The sequence below is a fragment of the Juglans microcarpa x Juglans regia genome, chromosome 6S (genome assembly GCF_004785595.1).
Source record: "Juglans microcarpa x Juglans regia isolate MS1-56 chromosome 6S, Jm3101_v1.0, whole genome shotgun sequence".
Taxonomy (NCBI): Eukaryota; Viridiplantae; Streptophyta; class Magnoliopsida; order Fagales; family Juglandaceae; genus Juglans; species Juglans microcarpa x Juglans regia.
The window spans coordinates 13,550,333-13,566,766 of NC_054605.1; the positions used below are offsets into that span (position 1 = coordinate 13,550,333).

The 16,434-nt window shown below is 30.9% G+C and overlaps 1 protein-coding gene across 2 annotated transcripts; it reads right to left on the minus strand.

Annotated features, from left to right (window-relative positions):
• Positions 1 to 1,732: 1,732 nt before the first annotated feature.
• LOC121237181 (E3 ubiquitin-protein ligase HOS1-like) lies at positions 1,733 to 10,060 on the minus strand. Of its 2 annotated transcripts, XM_041133799.1 has the most exons (11): positions 9,719 to 10,060; positions 8,373 to 8,763; positions 7,962 to 8,096; positions 7,665 to 7,840; positions 6,796 to 7,200; positions 6,538 to 6,696; positions 4,887 to 5,390; positions 3,859 to 3,996; positions 2,933 to 3,179; positions 2,476 to 2,902; positions 1,733 to 2,326 (listed from the first exon to the last, which is right to left on the minus strand). In XM_041133799.1, the coding sequence occupies exons 1-11, from the start codon at positions 9,809 to 9,811 to the stop codon at positions 2,152 to 2,154; spliced, it is 2,850 nt and encodes a 949-aa protein (XP_040989733.1). In that variant the 5' UTR covers positions 9,812 to 10,060; the 3' UTR covers positions 1,733 to 2,151. The 2 variants fall into 2 exon arrangements, with proteins under 2 accessions (XP_040989733.1, XP_040989731.1); XM_041133797.1 differs by having other exon boundaries at positions 2,476 to 3,179; positions 9,719 to 10,059.
• Between the last annotated feature and the right edge of the window lie 6,374 nt (positions 10,061 to 16,434).

Here is a 16,434-nt window from a genome sequence, read left to right on the forward strand (position 1 = left end):
AGAGAAGTAGGGGGTGGAAAGGAGTACATAAGTGCTACCCCAAGCCTCATGGCATTCGCATTGATACATATGTATATGCAAAGTTATATTTATAGAATATGAGCTTAAATTTATCTATATTAACTTATACATATCTATATATTTAGCTAGTTATAAACATTACTTTTCTAAATTTGAATAGCTATTATTCACTCTACAAAATATATTTTAATCATTATTTCTTTCTCCTTCCAACAACATAATAAACATTCATCTGCATATTTATTTTATTATTATAATTTTTTTTTCATTTTATTATATTTTTAATATAATATATAAAAAAATTATATATTTTTTATTATTATTAATGTCAAATGTATGTAGTGAATGTTAATTGCAAAATATATATAAAAAATTTTGATTTTAGAAAAAAATTAATAATAATAATAATAAAATAATATTTTGTCTCAAATATGCATAAATCAATGTGGAAGTTTTGCTTAAATGACAAAATGGATATGCAAAAAATGTGATTTTGCATATGCATATGCACAGACGAATGCTAATGCTCTCAAGTAAGTGATGCAGATAAGACGATAAATTTGTGGACAATAGTGAAATGCTTTTGAATAGTAATAAAAATGTAAAAGAAAATTTTAAATAAAAATATTAAAAATAAAAATATTATTAAAATATCATTTTTTTCTTGAAATTTGAAAAGATTAAATTATTTTTTTTATCAAGTTTGGAAAAATTGTAATAATTAAATAAAAAAATTAAAAACTATTTGCATTTAAGTGATGTTTGGGAAGAAAATCATCTCATCTCTTAAACAACCCCTAAGAGTGTTAACAGAATTTTTTATTGCATTTATAAGATTTTAAATGGCATTTTAATCAATTTAATATATATATATAATTTATAATATTTAATAGCGTATTTGATAATTGCAAGTGACAAAAAATAATAAAATATATACACTAACATGATATTTAATATAATTTAAAATTTTATTTAAACAAGTATCATTTCAATAGCATAATAGACCACAAAAATCATAATCCATTTTACTATTTGAGTATTTATAACTTTGAAGCATAGTCTTTAATAAAATAAAAGTAGCGTATTTTTGTTAATAAAACTTAAAACAATCTTATTATTCTTCTCATCGGGCTTCGTTTGGTACATAAACTCATCTTAACTCATCTCAATTCATCATTACAACTTTTTCAAATTCCAACACAAAATATAATAAATAATTCAACTTTTTCAAATTTCAAAATAATAATAATATTAAAAAATAATATTCTAACAATATTTTATCATTTCAACTCATCTCAATTCAATTCAGTTCAACATCTAAATACAGCCTAAATCAAGTTTGTTATGGAACACATTTTAAATAATTTTATATGTTCATTATTTAGATAAACAGTGACATAAAATGTATCACTATCACGTTAACAAATGTAATTAAAGATAATAAATTTAAGATGAAGAGCTACTATTTCTAAAATTGGAGGCTCATAATTTATTTTCTGAACTACTTTACAACTTCAATTTAATAGTACCTTATATAGACAATCATTAAAAATAGTATCATAATAATGTCTCCAAAGAAAATTAATGAACCTGAGTTTTTTTTTTTAACTGATCCAGCAATGACGCCTAACACAAATTTGCCTTTTTGTTTTTTTTCTTTTCATATTTTTTTAATATATTTAAATATTTTTTTTAAAAAAATATATATCAATACACTAAAAGTCATTTTCTTAATCATTAAGTAAAAAAAATTAAAAAATATTAAATACATGAGCGGTGGGACAAACTCAGGTGAAATCCTAGCATTTCTCCTCAACAAAATACAAGAAGTGTTCCTAACCCTGCACAGATTGTTCTCCCTAAAAAGCTATTCGCCGATCGTTAGCCAAATGATCCGGTCAAAGCGACTATCTCCTTGCTGAATTTGGACGGTACAATTGTATACCAGTAATATTTTAACTTCTTAGCCTCCCCATCCATGGAAACTGCAGAACTCAAGCAGCACGACCCTTTTACTTGAAAGGCAAACTATGTCTGCAGCATTGCACGTTTGCTTTTTCCCAGACCAAACTGAGGAGCCACCATGGAAGGACAAGGATATCAAGGTTACAGAATAGGCAGATGCAATCTTCACCTCTTGGTACGTCTGCTTCTCCTAATTCTCCTTGCGGGAGTCGTTTGATAAGCCATCCCCATACTTCCCCCTTGACTCTGCTCATCTTCCTCCTCACTGGTTTCATCTGATCTCCATCTTGGTCCACCGCTCGTATCCCTGTCCGCAGCAGCAAAACTCTTTTCTCCATGACTGAAATTTAGGAGATTATGTAAATAACATTATAACAGTGGGGCTGAAATTCGGAGAACATAAAGAAAAACTTTCTGTATCTGCAATTAGTATGAGCAACAAAGTAGGATAACAGACTGAAATAGTAGGATTAGGAGAGGGATTTTTACCTCCGAGAGATGTCCATTTGATCATCTGAAGAGACCGCATTCCAAAGTCTATAATCTCTATCAGATTGGATTCTTTTACCAGACAAATTTGTGTTTAAGCCCCCTGCAGAATCTTTAAACAAGCTATGGTTGCTGCCAGGTGTGCCCTTTCCATTAGAGCTAACCCTGTAAGTATTTTGGAATTGGTAAATAAAACCATTGTGTTCCATTTCTGGCGAGGCGTCTTGGAGATTGCCAAAATTAGCCTTGTTAATTTCTCTCAATGGCAACACATTCATGGGACTAACTCGAAGAGTTTCAGGAGTGACTGTGACATCCAATTTGGAGTCGTTGTTGGTGCTACCTATAGGTCTTAATCCCCTTCCGTGTAGAATTGATGGGGTATCATGCTTGACAAGTTCAGAGGGATGATTGTTGACAGACCCATGTAGTCTTGTTGGAGTTATGACAGACCCATGTAGTCTTGTTGGAGTTACAAAGGCAGATGGCCTCAAGGGAGGATTCATATGGTCCATCCCACGACAAAGAGAAGAATCGGTAAATGAGGGAATCAAAATACTGGTTGATGTTGGCTCTTGTGCCTCAGTAATATCAGATTTTGCTGGCACTTTAACTTCTTCACCAGAACTAACAGCAATCTCAGGCAATTTTCCAGACTTCACTAGTTGCCTCTGGACTTCTGGCAGCAACTCCATGCATCTATCCTGTTTATAGAAGCAATCCAACCAAATCAAAAGTTCACTTTAATTAAATATCTTACCTCGAACAATATCACTTACTGAAGAGAATAAAGAACAGTTAATAGATGTGGAACATAGTCATCCTAGGTCTTCTAGATGCATGAAACAGAGTTATGCTTATGCATGATTTACGCTACTGCCAAATAGTTAATCAGTAAGAAACTATGCAAGGTCATACGTTGACTACGCAAAATCCTAATATAGCGACATTAGCAATATGTAAACAGATCATAAAATCTTGTTTTCTACAAATTCCAGCTTTGTTTCACATTACTAACATGAATGCAAGACTTCAAAGCATTGTTTAAACATTCATGCATCAAAAATTCAATCAACATTACCTTAAGCATGCTTTTTACAGGAGAAATTAACCTATTCCTATTGCTGGCAGATTATTCGGAAAGCTAAACAGCACTCCTTGACAAATCATGGTTCATCTATTTGTTGCAATTCTAAACTCTAAACAACAAGTTTGTACTTATATAAGGGAGGATACTTAACTTTGATAAAGAGCTCTTAGTCAAATCTAGATGGTTGTTCGACCACCTTTGACCATAGTTTTGATCATTTTATTTTCAACCTAAAGTAGCTTTGCAATGTTCTTAATCTGAGTAGTTACACCTAAAAAGTTGATGCAACTTACAATTAATCTTCCTCTCCAGTCCATTGCTGATCTCATTCTAGCCAAAACTTCTTCACCAACAGAATTGTTTGAAATCAACTCCTGCTCCAGAGTCTTAAGTTTAAGATCAACTAGGTATGCTTCAGTATATCGGTAGCGCTGAAATGATAAAAAAAAAAACAAAAAACAAAATTTGTAAGTCAGATATCCTTCCAACTCGTTTTAACAAAATCAAGCAGTAATTCATTCTAAAATAATGTCATTTTGTTTCAAGAAGTAAAAACAGAAAGCTTCAAGCAAAATAAAAAGTTCACAAATCATCCAGAGTCCAATTGGATATATAGATAACATCTGGCAGTAAATTCACAGTAACAATTAGATATGAAGATATCTTAACCTTGGGCAGTAAAACGGTCATTCACAAGAATAACAAAAACACAATGAAAGTAAAACAGTAAGGATTTCCACAATAGAGCCTCGTCCCCACTAATTAGGTTAGGCACAAGTTATTTTATTCATGACAACATATAGGCTTTCAGAAACCAGAAATTAATTTTAGAGCACGAAGAAGATTTAGTAATATATCTTTCATTCATATCCATTTATCTTTAAATTGCACCTCTTTCTGCAGGCAGTCCAACAATGGCTATATTCTTTCCTTCTTGAGGATGCCTCATGTCTTCCTTTTCATCAATCTTCACTCTTCTTACGTTATCATGCAATAATGATCAAATTTGAATTTTACTTTAAAATTTTTTAAAGATATAATTTGTAAATTCTTTTTAAAAGTGGTAATATTTTTTTTTTTTCTTTTTGGTCTTTCCACTGAATAAATGAGATTACATAAATGAATAACAAATGAAGCAAAAATGGAGTTCTTGAGCTTCCACATGATATCTCTAATTGAAGGATACTGTGCAGTCTATTCAAACAAATTAGTGAGGTCGCCTACTAAAAAGATAGTGCTAGACGTTTAATTCAACTTACTCAATTTCAGGTCAAACTTAAAATCTTGTCAACACAAACTGATACAAAAATCTTTTCTATACCTGAAGATAGTATACAACAAGAAGATTTCCAGTAGTTATTGAAGTGTCTTCAATAGTAAAATCCAACAGGCACTTGTGGATATGTTTCTCCTCATCAGAATTCCATGGCAACTCTATCATTCGATCTACCAAGTTCCTTCGAATACAAAGGCAACAGATTTCAGTTACCAATATCTCCACCCATTTCTCCCAATTCCTGAATTCACCTTCAATATTATCAGAAGCATTCCCAGAAGGTACAAGCTTCGACTTCTTCTCCTTGACTTTGGTGTAGAGCATTCTCTGGTGTGTAAATGCTTCAGTCAGAAGTCCACACTCCACCCTCACCCGAACAGCAGTGACAGCCTCACTAAGTGAAACCGGTTTCATCTGAAATCCACCATCACACCCAGACCAGCGTAAAACCATCAGAGCCGCATCCGGATTATTTCTTTCTAAGAACACTTGTGCAATCTTAGGATGAGTGGTGGGGCCCGAGATCTCTGGAATAAGGCGACAAGCTTCCTAGGCAATAGGATTTTGTAAATATAATTAGCAATCAAATGATAGAGAGCATAAAAAACACGTCCATATTGTCATCTCCCACAATGAAAGGCACCTGCATTTCACACGAGATTTCAAACCACTAAAACACCTTGGCAATAGTGTTTTAATAGTGTTATTAGAATCTCACCTGCTGTAACTTTAAAATATTGCTATTAAAGTATGAACAAAAGCAAGATAACATGCTACAAGAAATTAGGAGTGGAATAAAGATCCCAGTATGAAATCGTTCGAGTTAGACTAGCAGCGCCATCAACCCAAAGCAGACTAGAACACAAATCTAATTCAGAACTTCGTAGAAATGCATCTTATTTCCAATTATCTATTTTGCTAAGTACGGGTCATTTCCAGCTATCTTAGGCTTCGTTTGGATGCTTAATTCCTCTCAACTCATCTCAACTCATCATTACAATTTTTTCAAATTCCAACACAAAATATAATAAACAATTTAACTTTTTCAAATCCCAAAATAATAATATTAAAAAATAATATTCTAACAATATTTTATCATTTTAACTCAGCTCAACTCAACTCACTTCAACATCCAAACCCAACCTTACTGTTATGCTGGGTTTTTAGATTATTACGTTGCAAGTCCCCCATTCCAACTCAAACTCTCTTAAAAGAAAAACAAGTTGGGGAATTCCCCTTCATAGACAATCAATTGAGATATACTTAAGTGCCACTTCTAAAAGTGCAAGGGCAGGGTTAAGTGGGGCCATGGACCCCTACAGAACCCAAAATTTTGACAATAATATAACCTCCTTCAAAACTTAAATTCGTCAATTACCCCACCATAGGGGACCCTTTCATTGCTCAGATTCATCCCTGAAAGAGTGCCACACCCTAATCATATACAAAATCAATCACATCCTAAAACCATCTAATCACACAGATAAAAGTACTAATGAAAAAATTAATGAACACAATTTGAATTATCAAATTCATTATGCTGCAAAATTTGAAAATGAGGTTTGACTGTAGATATAAATCATTTAATAATATAGCTAATGCCTTTTATTGCGGTCATTTTATTTAACAAAAAATAATGCAGCTAATGCCTTGACAGAAAGCAAATGGTCAATCAAACTCATCTTCAAAATGTTACCTGCAGAGCCTCATCTGTGTGGTCATCCAACAGATAAAAAATCAAAGATTCCAGTAATGAGTGCCTGGTAATACTAAAAGTGGCAGCAAAATCTTCCACAAAGTGTCTCCATGTTTCATCAGGCATCTCCCAATGTCTATCAAATAGATAATAGAGAAGCTGTAATATATTAAGGGAACAAAAAAGGATTCTGTACCCTTACAATTTTGTACAATCAACAGAATCACGCATTATACATGCAAGTAAGAGAAAGGATACAATTGCTTGCTTTGCAACCACCAAGTCAGAACTTCCACATAAAAAGAGTATATCAACTGCAGTTCGAAGATTTTCGAAAGGGTAGCAACCAGCCACTCCCCTTATCTTGCACTGGAGAATAGACAAAACTCCACTTTTCAGCAATGATGCAGCTTCTAATTCCCCTGCTGTTTCCTCAGTATTTTCCTGCTCAGTATCAAGATTCAGCAAGGCATCTTCAATGAACAAGGAACCATCCTGTCTAGAGGGCTCTGCAGAGTAATTTACTGCATCAGGCCATGAACGCTTAATTGCAGCTGATTTCCGTTCATCCACAAGCAAACGCCATGACATGAAATTAGTATACCGAGATCTCACATTCTCCAGAAATTGATGTCTTATGCACCACATCATTATCTCCATGTGCTGAAAATTAAATAGCAGTACAAAAAGAAAAAATCATTCATGGGCAGATATAGAGAAATTGTAATCAGCAGTTTAATTGAAGAAGCCCAACTAGACTGTTTACAAGAAGTACTGGTGTGATATAGAAATATCAGAGAAAAGTAGAAGCAGCAGTCCAGGCACAAAAAAAATATATGTGGACCTAGTTACAATGTGTGCCATACGCAAGAACAATAATCTATAACTATCCAATCCCATCAGCTTTGACTTCTACCTTGACTCACTTTTCAATATTCGCCTATGAAGACTAGCCAATAAATTATTAATTCATAGACTCTAAAATCATCGCTGTATATCAAACCTAGATAAAATAGTTTTTTGTTAGAAATAAATCTGTTATCACTATCATAACAAAGACAACAGGCGTCTTAAAACCAAAATGTAAATGTAGATATACGTGACTAAAAGTAAATCTCAATCAAAACCTGGTTTGTCTTTAATATGCTCTCTTGAAGGTGGTGCAAGTCATGAAGCTGTGCTGAAAGAGTACCCTTAAAAGATGACTCCAAAACTTCAAGCACATTGCATATGCCAGTCAGCTGTACAGAAAACTTAAGTAGCAAACTCAACCTAGATCTCATACCTTCCACTTCAATATTATCTAATGATAAATGTTAAGAAGTGCATGCAGCCATGCATTTTAAATTATGGAAAGCATGCAACTGCAGAAAAGAACCATAGGCTCCAAAAAACAAAATATGCTAATAAAGCATTAAGGATACAAATTTCTTGAAGTACCGTTGTGATGTTTTTGAAAGTCCTCTTGCACCAATCCTTGACAACCACTTCATCCAACAAGAAAGCAATGACAGGATCACTAGACACGGCACTTTCGTCCATACAAACATCTGTTACATCTGTGAACTGTGTTAAGAAATGTGAACTTTCAACAGAACAACAGTACAATGTTATGAAATTACACGTGCTTGTAGCCTATCAAGGAGAATATTTAACATCAACTTATCCATCTACATTTTTTCTCCTTGTTCAAATTCTCCAGTAAAGAAAATAGGGGCAAAAACGGATTACTATATTCTAGGGAGTTACTATTGTATAAGCCCCTGAAAACCCCCAACCCCCCACCCACCAAAAAGAAAAAGAGTTAAAGATATTAATCTTGCTATGAAGGATACAATGGCAAATCAAAGAAACTAAGTTATTCTCCAGGGCAACATCAAACAAAGAATAGAGATGTTGGGCATCAGCAGTTAGTTGCTTGTCGCCATCTTCCATCTCTTGAAATCTCTCATCAGCTCTTTTGGAGATGAGGCCAGCTTGTATGCACTCATAGTAAAGGCGGAGCCGCAGTCTATTACCATTCTTTGGCAGTGGGATTCTACATATGGGGCAAAGATCACACCTTTGACTACACTCTTCACATAAAGAGGCATGTCCACAGGAGATCAAAGTATTGTGTACGTAGCGTCCACAGCTTCTCAAGTCTCTAGTTGCCCGACAATGTTCAACTTTTGCTTCATCACACAACTCAAACAGGTCAATGGATGCCAAGTGTTCCAATGCTTCCTGAAATTGAAATAAGAAGCTATGTATAGTTTCTCATGAATTAATCACATTACAAAAGGCGTATTTTTTTTTTTTTTGGAAGTAGCAGCACATGTTATGTTATGGTCCATTCTATAACATGGAAACATGAAATAGTAAACTGTTAATATGATACCCATCTTACTGTTACTACTTATGAATGGGAACATTTCAGAGCCAGATATTTTAAAAGTAGAATTTACTAATAAGCGCAAAAGGCAGGTAACAACTGCCAATTGATCTTCATATAAGAACATTTCAACCGCTGTTGACGTATGTTGCAAACAAACATATAAGAACCATGTGAGTGAAACTTCGAAAACAAACTATCTCATCTCATCTCATCTAATCATTACAACTTTTCCAAACTCCCATAATTCAACTTTTTCAAATCTCAAAACAAAAATTATATCAAAAAATTATATTCTAACAACATTTTTTTTTTTATAAGTATATATTCTAATAATATTTTATTCAACTCTCATCTTATCTGTGTAATCAAACAAGGCCTAAAGAACTGAAAAATGCCAGACTAATAAACTCTAGAATTTCCAAACGCCAACTGATCTCCATGGCGTAATGCACACGAAAACCCAAAAGTTTCAGCTAAGTTTTTCATTAGTCTATGCTATGTAGGTAACAACCCAAAAGGGTACGAATTTATATACTTAAGCCGAAATCATTGTTTTACGCAGGAAAAAAGCACCACTAATCACCAGTGAGCTAACCCACTCTGCTGCTCTTTTCAATATAATTGATTCTAAAACCCAACAAAACAAGAACAACTTCTACTGCTTTTTCTACAACTAAAAGAAAATAGCGAGAAAAAGAGAAGCAAATAAAGAAAAAGCAGCAAAGAATTCGCATAAAGACAAGCAGCTAGAATATTAGGATGTGGATCTATATGAGCATGTATAGGGTCAAACAGAATGAGTACCCGAACAGCTCGGCTATGGTAGTTCGGTTGCGGAGGAGAAGCCGATCTAGTGGCGGCTGAAAGTGCAGTTGGACCGTTGAGTCTCCGGTCCATTTCTCGGAGAGTGTCGAGAGCTGATTGTTCCAAAACCCCAAATGAGTAAAGAAACCGAGAGGAGAACTTTAGGGCTTAGTGAAGGACGTCATTGGTGCTCACATGAACTTCTCAGAGAGAGAGATTTGAAAAGAGAGAGCGATAAATATTTTCTAGGGCTTGGCCCTTGGGTCCTTGTTTCAGGTTCCAAATTCAAGTCCGGGAGTCATTTGCAGTAATTTTGCATCGCATGCGTCCACGTTCATGGCTGCAAGTTGGACGGCTTGAATTTTAGGGATGACCCTGACGGGCTGGTATGTTGGGCCAATCCAACCCACTTTCATTGTCTTTGGACCTTAATCATAATCCTTTCTATTTCTTTTCTTTTCTTTTCCATATCTATAGTTAACCATTAGCCTAAATACAAGAAACATCTCTAAAATTTGGTTAATTTTAGTTATGAAAAATTTTATTCTCAAGTTGATATATAGAGTAAATCTAATAGAGTGTTTATAAGATATAATTTAATTTAAAAGATAAATTTTAACATTTAAATCATACAAATCAAATATTATGACTTCCAGTATGAAAATACCAGTGTGAAAATAGAATACTCATATTTATTTTTAATAATATAATTTAGCTATGAATATTTCAATATTGACTACTTGAATATTCTTAAAATGGTAATGATATCCGTACACCTCTTTTACTATTGATTTATTACTCAACTATTTTTTTTTTTTCCTTTTGCTCTTTGAATCTGAGTTAAAAATCTCATAACATGACATTCTTAGAAAATTTAGAAGAAGATAAATTCAACCAAATAACATAATCATGTAAATCAATTCAAAATAAATTCAATTTTATAAAAATTGAGTTTATTTCAAAAGAATATCAATTTTTATAAAATTGAATTTATTTTGAATTGATTTACATGATTATGATGGTTGATTGAATTTATTTTCTTTTATATTTTACAAGAAAGTCATATTCTGAAATTTTTAATCTAGATTCAAATAGTAAAAAAAAAATCTAGATAGTAAAACAGTAATAAAGAAGGTGTAAGGATATCATTACCCTTCTTAAAATTAACATGCATATCTTCAAGTTACATAATGAAGTAAGAAATATGAATAAAACTAAAATAAAAACAGCATTCATGAAGAGAGGAATAAATATTTTCTTTCTTATATAGTGTTTTGATCTAAAGAGGTTAGAACCCCTCCATGATATATCATATAGCAATTTTTCATAAGCCTTCACTTTGTTTTTATTTATTTTTTAATCATGTTTACAGCCGTTATAAGATAGGGAAAATAAATTGGTTGCATGCAAGCAATGCAATCTTGGTTATTAAGGCCGGTTTGGATTCAAATAGGCTTCCAATTCATCTCAATTAATATCATATAATCATTATAATTTTCTTAAATTTTCATATAAAATATAATAAATAATTCAATTTTTTAAAATTTTAAGACAATAATAATATTAAACAAAATATTCTAATAATATTTTATTAAACTTTTAACTTTCATCTCAATTTATCTCATTCTAATTCACTGTAAAATCTTAGCTCTCAAACATTAATATTTAGGATAAATAAGCTATTTTTATCAAAAAAACAAAAGAAATAAGCTATTACAAGTCTTTTCGCGAGTATTAAATTTGTATTGTCTGATTTACTCGTGTAATCATTTTCAAAATAGAGATACAAAGCCTAAATATACGAGCTAACCGGGTTACCCACTGCCATTTGTCGCACATGCATCCCATCAGGATCTTCCTGTGTCCAACTTCACCCCACTCATGGAGCCCAAGGAGTTGATGGGCAACATAATACATTCGTGTGTGTGGGAGATGTCCAACCTTCTAAGAGTAGGGTCACCCATGGAGGTGCCCTCAACAAAAAGAGATTTCAATATTAGTTTGATAATACTTTAATCACAACAAAATTATATAAAAATAAATTTATAAATGACTGTTGCTTGATATGCTACAACAGATTATAATTTTTTTTATTATAAAGTAAATCTAATAGAACTTATGAAATCACATCAATTTATAAATTTACTTTTATGTAATCTTTTTATATTTACAACACTTCTCAATTTGAGAAATACTTTAATTTTAATGTATAAGTAGTCTAAAGAACAATTTTCATTTGCTCAGTTGTCTAAATTCCAAAGAAAAAAAATAAACAACTAAAATAAAAATTGTTTTGACAGAGAAATTTTGTATAACTCTCACGCAATTTTTTATAAAAAGCTAGATCACACCTTGAAAAAATATAAAAATGAAAAAAAAAAACCATTCTTTTTTAATATGACTTACTTTTTTATAAAGGATCTACACAAAATTTATCTATTTAAAACTTGTATCTAATATTATTCTATACGAAAATAATATATATTTTAAGAAAAATGATATAGGCAGGGAACTTTGCGCATGGATTGCGCACGAAAATCAAACAGAGGGAGAAATGATGCGGTGCGCTTCGGTTTTACTTTTCTATCTTTTCGCTCTCCCTCCATTTTCTTCCATCTCCTCTATTTTCCTCCATCTTCCATTTTCGGACCCACTCTTCCATTTTCGGCAGACTCCCTCCTCCATTATCTGTCAATCCAATCAGTTTCAGTTCTATTAATTTATTTGGTCAAATCCTTCAGAGTCCATAAAAAAAAAATTAAAAAAAAAAAGAGAAAATATGAAATGATTGTCTACTTTTATGATTTTTAACAGATATCATGAACCCTTGATTTTTAACAGATCAAGGGTAACACTTTGACCTTATGGAGCCGCAATCATCTCTTGAGATGATATGATTTCTTCTCAGTTCTTCCCAAGAACAAACAAAAACTAATTAAAACGATAAAGAGTAAAGGAGATTGAGAACAAAACGCAGGCCAAGACACAAGAAAAAGAAGAAGAAGAAGGAACTGATAAGGGACAACAAGCTCAATCCCAAAAAAAGTAAAAAAAAACTTGTCTTTAAACTTTCTTGAGGGCTTTGACTGTGGGGTGGGGGGCAGAGGAGTGTAGCGCAGCCCAGTAGAGGAACGGGTCTCTGAGAAATAACGAACGTGAATGAGTCTCAAGAATGGATTGCGAAAATCAGTGTTTTGGAGATGAAGAAATGACGAATGTGAATGAGGAAGACGAACGTTAATGGAGTCAGAAATGGGTTGTGCAAAATGGATCGCAGAGGAACGACGAATACCTCTAGTCTGGTTTTGCAGCTTTCAGCCTTTCGTTCATGTTGGGCAATCATCTTCCATTTCTTTTTATTTATTTTATTTCTTTACTTATAGTTGACGTGGCAATCCAACTCGTGCGCAATCCTTACGCCAAATCTCCTGCCCGTAGAAGAACTGATATTTTAAAATAACTTTTCATTGTACGTATTTATTTTCAGAATGCTAATACAAGTCACGTCACAAGATTTCTCATGTTTACTGAGTGAAATTTTTTCTTGAAAAATAAAAATAAAATATATATGGTGATAGTTATTTCTCTGAAAATGGATGAATATTGAAGGTTGTTTAAATAAAAATATTTGAGATGCTTTATATTGTAATTTGTGAAATTGGTTATTAAAAAGTTCTGTTAACACAAATAATTATTTATTAAAAACAAAAATATGGGATATCAGGTAAATACAATAAAAAGTAGTAGTTGATTAAAAAGTCCATAAATTTATGTACAAATATATCATATTAGTAAGAGACTTAAAATTATATCATGTAAAACAAACCTGGTTATATCGGCAATGTAAAAAGCGTGACCATATACACACAACACTTTTACTAGCTATTTATATAATTATATTTTAAATTGATAGAATTTATGTAAAACAATCTTATTTTTATAAGTTATTTTATAAAAAAGCTCATAATTTGCAACATAATTATGTTAAAGATTGTGAACACTTGGGGGAGGTTTAAATGGTGAGTTGTGTTGTACACCAACTAGCTAAGTTTAGTTTTAATTATAGCAATGAGATTATAATGATCGAGGAGAGTCTTGAGTTTATCTCAGGTGATGTCTTGTTTGACAAACTCTGTAATTGATCTATTATTATCAATGAGAAGTTTATTAAAAAAAAGGTGAGTTGTGTTGAAAAAAGAGTTACAAGTTGAAAATTGAATAAAATATTATTAGAATATAATTTTTTAATATTGATATTATTTTATATTTGAAAATTTTGAATTGTTCAGTGCATATTTGAGATTGCGGTGAGAAATATAACTTATAGTTTAGGACTTATAGCTTAAGTGATAAGTTATACTATTAAAAAGTTATTTATTGTCTGGTAATCAGGTGTTTAAAACATTTTCAAACATGATACATTTGTTTGAAAATAAATTAAAAAAAAAAATTCTAATATAGAAATGACAATTGCTTGATTTTTAAAAATTATGATCATATCCTTAAAAGTTTAAAAGTTGTAATTATCTTAAAGTTTTATGAGTATTTTTGTCTATTGACAGTCTTTTTATAACTCGAATTATATTCTACATTATTTGAAAAAATACGTTTGAAGAAAAATATCAAAATAATAATTTTCTTTAAATGTATTTTTAGCTTGTTTGAGATTAACATTTACTTTAATATGTAACACCAAAATAATCTAATTATATTGTTTAAGCACTTTTTAAGACTTATTGCAACCCCAAACATCATTTTATTATATTTTATTTAAAAATTTAAAAAAATTATAATAATTAAATGAAATAAATTAAAATTGGTAAAAAAGATTGCATGCATATTATTTTTTATATAAAAACTATACATTTATTTATAAATATAATATTTGCAAAATAAATTATCAAAATGGCTTCAAAGACCTCTCCAATTCGACGCAACGCGCCACGCTCTCTACCCCTGCACTGCCTTATTAGAACGATGCAACTCAACCGCATCTACCATCAAACCCACGTTTCTCACCAAATCATACAATAAAAGTCAAACAATCTCTGTATATCAAAACGTAGGCGATTTAGAGATGATGTAAATAAAATATTATTATTTGTAATTTTAAAAAAATTAAATTATTTATTATATTTTATATAAAAATTTATAAAAATTATAATAATAAATTAAGATGAAATGAAAATATTTTGGAATGCTGGCAGCCGTAATCTTACAATTCATACACACCGTGTTGATTTCATCATCTGGGACCCACGTCGCCTCCTCTGCAGTAAGCCATTAAAAAGTAATTTCATCAGTACTTGGGAATTTCAAATCAATGTTTAGAGAATGTACCGAATTTCAAACTGTTCTCAATTAAATTTTTTTTATACAAATACTTTATCCTTAAAACTCTTACACAGAGTAATTTTCTGATTTAATATAATTCATTAAATTTTAAAATTATTTTTATTGTATAAAATAAATTTAACAGATCAATTAAAATTACTCTAATTTATAAAATTATTTTTATATAAATTCTTCGTAGATATAACACTTCTTAATATTTGATAGAAAATGCACACTCACTTCTCATATTATGATGTTATAATTCATTTGCTCGCAATACATATTAAAAATATATAGTTAACTTTTAAAGAGTTCTGTTATATAAAGTCACTTTTATATATTATTTGCATATTATGTTAATATTATTGATCAAAACAGTTATTTTATATTAAAAAAAGATGCAACCAATCATATTAATAGAATTTATAAGAAGTACGTGAAAATAACTTAACATAAACTATTTGATTTTTAAAGGGTTACATATTTAAATATTTTCTCTAGTTTCACCTAGTTACTCCATGAATCTTAAATTTCGACATCTTAATCATTCGGTGATACCTTCTTTAGACTAATGAGATCCTTATGACACGGCATATAAGCCACGCAATCACTAATAACAAATGCATCACGCGCCACAACGAATATTAACATAAATTATTTAAAAAAAATAGTAATAATTTTAATTAAAAATGTTTTTTTTAATTTAAACGAATTATTTCTTAAGTTTTATTTTCCTTTTATTTGAACACTTCATTTTAACTTTAATGTATGCTCCCTTGTCCATAAAATAATAATAATAATAATAATGTATGCTCCCTTGGTTTAGATCTCCTACCAAATAATAGCAACATCTATCTATTTCATGTGTGAATTGAATTTTTCCATGCAAATGTATGCTCTTGATTATAGAAAGAGTAATATCCAAAATAATTTTAAAAAAATTACAATATATTTTAAACAATTTTATATGTTAATTATTAGATGAACATTCACTTAAAATATAATATATCAAACTGATAAATTGAAAATGACGGAAGAACAATATTTTTCTTCCATTCGAAGTAGTTAGGCCGTGAAAGCTTGTTTGGGAAGATATTTTGTTGTGTTTTTTCATGTTTGTAGAAGTATGGTGGTTCATGTTTAGATACAAAAAAATGTTTTATCTCATATTTTTTCATTCAATTTTTTTATTATAATTTTTTTAAATTTTTACACAAAATATAATAAATAATTTAATTTTTTTAAATTAAATAATCATAATAATATTTTATTTAATTTTCAACTTTCACATCAATTCATTTTATCTCAACTCACTATTTAAATGACACCTAAATTATTCTGGAATTTTTAAAATTCTTATATTGCCATGGTTTTGTTGTTTT